The sequence below is a fragment of the Ruditapes philippinarum genome, unplaced genomic scaffold (genome assembly GCF_026571515.1).
Source record: "Ruditapes philippinarum isolate M1 unplaced genomic scaffold, ASM2657151v2 ctg23797_1_1_1_1, whole genome shotgun sequence".
In the NCBI taxonomy this organism is placed as follows: Eukaryota; Metazoa; Mollusca; class Bivalvia; order Venerida; family Veneridae; genus Ruditapes; species Ruditapes philippinarum.
In genome coordinates this window covers 467-6,473 of record NW_026858356.1, presented here as the reverse complement: position 1 = coordinate 6,473, position 6,007 = coordinate 467, and the positions used below count along the sequence as shown (strand labels likewise).

General features: G+C 32.9%; 1 protein-coding gene across 1 annotated transcript; it reads left to right on the top strand.

Moving 5' to 3' along the window:
• Nucleotides 1–347: 347 nt before the first annotated feature.
• Nucleotides 348–5,390, top strand: LOC132752934 (uncharacterized protein C1orf198 homolog). The gene is made up of 4 exons (XM_060743346.1): nucleotides 348–680; nucleotides 1,332–1,382; nucleotides 4,003–4,217; nucleotides 5,180–5,390. Exons 1-4 carry the CDS (start codon nucleotides 411–413, stop codon nucleotides 5,373–5,375), a joined length of 732 nt encoding a protein of 243 aa, XP_060599329.1. The 5' UTR covers nucleotides 348–410; the 3' UTR covers nucleotides 5,376–5,390.
• Nucleotides 5,391–6,007: the final 617 nt, after the last annotated feature.

Genomic DNA, 6,007 nt, shown 5'->3' with positions numbered 1-6,007 from the left:
TATTGAATGTTTGCAAACTTACCTGTCTTTGTAGTTTTACATCAAAGCTATGCACGTGCGCTTAGATAAAGATCATTAAAATTTAACGTAAAATAGACGTTATTTTATTACTATTTTGATATCAATCAAATACATCATTAATTTTACATAAAAAGTACTATCAAAAGACATTGATTTACAACTTAATAGTGACGAATAGATCGAACGTAAGGGACGAGTTGACCATATTAGGGACGAGTTGACTCTTTGAGGACGAGTTGACCAAAAGTAGGGAACGAGTTGACCAAAAAGGTGACGAGTTGACCAGAGGACGAGTTGACTAGGGGACGAGTTGACCGGATTGCGTATTATTTATTTTTTTTTACAAAGAAAAAGATTTAACTAAATTAATATCTTTAGCAAAAGGAAAAATGGAACAACGTTCAATTGCGTACTTTTCTTCCATTAACCCGCTCGCGAGAAAGATAATAAAAGATGAAGGAAATTTGAAAAGCGCTTTAAAGGGACGTTGGGATGAATTAAACTGGCAAGAACAAGAGGCATTGATTGATGATTTTCTGGTTGACAACTCTATTAGACAGCGATATGCTGACACAGAAAAAGTTCATTCATATCCCAAGTCTTTCCCTAAGCTCAAAGTTGAAACTGGAGAGAAGATTGTTGTTGACTTTGAAAATGATGTAAGTTATAAAGCGGTGTAAGTCTATCTTGACCCAAGACAACCTTAGATATGTCCTAAAAACACAATTCTTTTTCACCCCTGTAAAGAATGGGATACATGGTTACAAGGGTTACATTGGTTACTTATGGTTACAAAATGTTTTAATAGAAATTATATTCTCGAATTGTGTTTTTGTGCCATATATGGACAACCTAGCCATAAATTAGTCATTCCGTCTCCAACTGAATCAGATATATCTAACTTCCATTAATGTTAAACAGGAACGTAGACATGATTGCACGCCAGATTCGCAAGAAAATTAAAATTAGTTGATTGCTTGTGGATTTTTTCAGTATTTGTTAATTTTGTAGAGTAATTGCCTTTTACTTAGTAATTTAAGAAATTTGCATTTTTTAACCTTGAGTATTTGAATGAGAGTGTGCGTAGTTATACATCTGTGGTTGGGAAAAATCAAGATGACAACATTGGAAAAATTGAATGTTGTTTTTAAAATTTTATGCCCCGGGTAGTCTCAATATTTCGACTGCAAGACGGACAACTTTACAGACTCATATTACACAGACGTCGGCCTTTAAAGGCGCTAACTAAGTATATAAAAATAATGTGATATAAAATATTTTTAGAGCTGTCATTGTCAATTATTTTTCAGTGCTGGACATGGCAAGATGAGCATTCATCTCCTTTTAATTGGCGGACAAAGGTAAGCTATACAGTGTCATCTCTTATGTACTTGCATTACATATATTAGTGCCTTTTTATAGATTGTATTTAGCTGCTCACAACTCAAGGTTCAGAACCGAGTCTTTTTGATGAAGGCTCATCTGGCAACAATAATCATCAGCAAAAGCATTTGAGAATCAGTGCATTATTTATCATGGCCATCATAGCCAAACACAACATGCTTTCTTGATAATAACCATAAATATATTTACATTATAAAAAAACTGCAATATTTCGATATTGGAATTCTATTTATTTTTATGAAATAAAAGTCTTATTTTAATGTAAAATTTAAAGGGAAAGACAAGGTTAGAATAAAAACTTGATTTCAGAGAAAGAATACTATAAATAATAAATCTGCAAATTTTCTGCCGCCAAATAATAATATTAAACGAATGATAACAAAATTTAAATCGCTAAATCACCGATTTCTACAAATCAGTAGGCGCGTCCATGTTTGTGTATTGGCCGTATAAAAACAGGTGCGCGTGATGTCATTTCCCCACATCTTTAGATTTATGATAAATCTAGTTGAATCGTAGAGAAATATTAATATAATAAAGTATTGACCAGACAATTTAATTTTCACAGGAGGAGTAGAAGAGATTTTTTTATGGTTCAAAATACGTAACAATATCCAAAAAAAAAAAGATAATAAAGAAACAAATAAAAAATCAACGTCTACCGGTCGCACCACTTCAGGCCAGTGATGCCCGTTACTCCAAACAATGCTATGTTCATTAAAGTCTCATCTTAATGTAATTAAACAATATTTCACAGATTTAATAAATACACATGTTATTATTTAACAAAGTTTCACAATCAAATAATGCAATTAAATAAACAAACGCACCAACGAATAATTGGCTGTTAATTATTGAACGGCGATAATTATCATTATTATAAAAATCCTACTAAAACGTGTTCTTAATAGTACATGTAATTAAATTTTTGCAGTTTGATTCTGACTTTCAAATTAAAAGGTGTGAACATATGTTATAATTGATGTACACATTTCAAAAATATAAGCAACTATTTTGAAAAGTAAATTGTTAACATGTCTGTCAACGTATGATGCTGCGTGGTATTTATTTACTTTGTAATCGTAGCCTAATATTAATGCAGGCAAAACATTTTTATTGGCTGCTCAAAAATCTAATTTGCATAATTTATTCACACAACTGTTGGTTCTTACTACTTATGTCTAATACTGTGCATTATCCATTTTAATTGTTCCTAATTTGCACCAAATGTTCCTGTCACACTGTGTACTGACGATTTTTATTGCTTCTTGTATGCCTCTGTGCCCACAGACCTTTTGATCATGCACAATGTTGCCCTGATTGGTTAATCAGGGTGTCAAATATTCTAATGACGAAATAGACATCTATTTTTTTTTACGCTTCATCACAGGAGCTTGAAATTCTATCAATAATCGCTCAAAAGTCCGATCTAAAAAAAAATCCATACCTATATTTTTTTTATATATAGGTATGGATTTTTTTTTAGATCGGACTTTTGAGCGATTATTGATAGAATTTCAAGCTCCTGTGGCTTCATTGTGAACTGAATGACCTTAGGGGAAATCAAGTTCCGCACCTGTCAAGTTATACTGTAAATTACAGCATTTCATAAAATAGCAACACATTTTTTTTTCAGTTACCAATAATCATTTTAAATATTAAGTAGAATTCTGATTTTTTGTTTTATTGGATTAAATTTACGGTAGTAGAAATGCGTATCTGTGTAAAGGGATTGGGTAAGTAGATAACGTGGAAAAAAGCTATAGGAAACAATATGCGTAATTACAGGGGAATGGGCAACCTGTTGCTGTTGGTACCAGTTTTGACTGAGTGCCTAAATAACCTAACGGACAGTTTTGTTTTCATACGATATTAGTCTGGCTGCCGATTTTCCTGCGCCATTCTCATTTTTAGCGTCAATGGCGGAAAATCGCGTCCTCAGCAGATCTCTGCATATTGGATTTAGTTGATATTTTACGCTGAAAAAAAAAGATACATGACCGGCGATGTACCCTATTCGGACAGCTTGTCTAGCGAAAGTTAAGTACAAAATAAAAGGATATATCGTCAATTTGAAGAAGTTTCTCACAGTACCCAAATTAAATTGATGGCTTATCTTTGAAAATTAAGCAGTCATTGCTTGAATCATGTGGTGGGATCATCAGCAAGCTTGAAAATTGGACAAATGATAATTAATGTCGCGGCGTCTTCAATTTATTAATTAAAGCGATTCAGTTCCATATGATGTTTTCATAAATAATATATAATGTACGCAATAAGATTAATAAGTTCTTCATCAAGATATATTTCAGTTGTACCAGCGTGTACACCTATACCGGAAGTGGGTGTAACACGTCACAATCTCGGTCTCGTCTGTCTCGCGAGAATGACAGAACGCCAAAATGGCGGCGCCCATGACCTTATTTCTCAAGTAAAATATAGTGTCTTAAAACACAAATTTCTCACTTATAGGGTTGATGTCAACAGAAAAACTGTCATGTTACCTCTTTTTAAATGATGAATATTTATATTAGACAGACATCAATCCATCCATTCCTATTCCTTTAATGATTTTAGAGTCAGCAAGATCTTACACTAGATGACCTAGAAGCAGATGCACTGTGTAGTAAACCAGCATCTAAAGGAAAGAAAGTTGAGACAAGCATTAACCAGCCATCTGAATCTATAGAAGAAAGAACAGATGAAAACAGGGAGTTTTCAGTACAAACAGGCACAAGTATATGGGAGTCACCTTTCCTACAAGGAATGAAGAAACCAGACTTCTTAAACAGGTCAATCATTATCATAGAATAAAGTTCTGTGAATCATTGTCAAATATATCATTTTATTTTGTACATACATCCAGAGACATAGATAACAGATAGGCAACTTCCTTGCCAGTTAAAATATCACACGTGCCTGCTAAACTACAAATTTGTAGCAAGTAAAACTTATTAACCAGATATCAAAATCAGTAAAATAATACATTTTCTGAAAGCTTATGCATTTGTCTATGGCTGCAGGTAAAAATTTTACAGTTCCCATTTAAATAAATGATTACATCCACTTTTCTAAAGAGAACTACTTAATAATTTGTGTTACAAAAAACTATTTAATGACGAAAAAAAACAGGCTCAGTAGGTATGTTCTGCTATATTTTTCTAAGTGAAAGGCATGTGAAAGTTACCAATATTTTAACATGCAGCAATTGATAAAAGATTTTACCTTTTTCAAACGGTATATAATATATAAAGGATCAAATGTACATCAATTAATTTTTATTGCTTCAAATGCCTAATTTTTCACTTTTGATAGAGCATGAGTGATATTTCAATGGAAGTATATAGGAGCTGCTTATCTCTGTTATCTATGTTCTCTGATACATCTATCTTTTTTAAGACCTGTCAGGAAGGAATTATGACACCATTTTCACTCAGAAGAGTAACTTTTGTGTTGAATATCTTTGGAAACTTATTAAAACATTATTTTTTTAAAAAGTTTGTTGTGAAGAAAGTATTTAGCTAATTTGAACTTTTCTTGAGGCAGCTTCCTTGAATTAAGTTCACTAGTACTGCGTCTGTTATCATATGAGGGAAACAATCTACTGTAAGTACCTAGTAGGCCTGGAATCCATGAAGTAAGGGCCAAGAGGCTGACATGTTAACCATTAGTCCTATACTTTTATATATGAAGGGTTAAATTTAAGTTCCATAATATCTTTGTAAATTAATTTTTTTATATAACACCATTTCAGATCAAGAAGCACAAGTCCTACAAAGTCCGCAACATCAAGAGAATCATTGATGACAAGTAGATCTAAGACACCAGAGGAAGTTAACTATGCTTTTACTGGAAGTGTTGATGATTTTATCCAGCTCTCCAAGTATTGTAGGAGACAGATGTTCCTCTGTCTCCAGTGGGAAATACTAGCAACATCACCCTTCACATGAATCTGTAAATCCTGTCAAACCATCAAGAAGGAAGAGATCAGTAAGTAAATCACCTTCCAAAAGCCTTCTGTCATCATCTAAAAAATCAGATTCTGAAACTGGATTCACAGTCTCTTGTTCAGTACAAAGATGATGATGAAATGGCTTTTGACAATCCAGTTATAGGAACTTATTGGGTCATCATTCGTAAATGGTCAAGAGGAGGAGGAGATAAGTAGTGCCACACCATCTCCATACAAGAGTTTGATTAAAGAACCAGACCCAATTGCAATGGATAGAGGTGAAAATGTAGAGCAGTCTAATTTATTATCTGGTTCTCAGAATGAGTTCCAGGACGAGTACCTATATGTTTGAAAAATCTATTGATGAAGATCAGTTTACAGGTCAAATTGATTTGAATTGGATGCATCAAATCTGTCCAAAAAACCGGTTTCGACTTTCTGATAACTGGTGAGAGCAGAGAAAATTAATATTTTATGTTAGTTGAGGCAGTAAATGGGTGAAGGAAAGATCTCATCTATTAAAGGAAATATTTAAGAAAGATTTTAATGAAAGTAAGCACCTGTATAGTGTGTTTTATATATCTTGTAATACACTGTTTTTTTGTGAAATTGATATATTTATTGATTTAA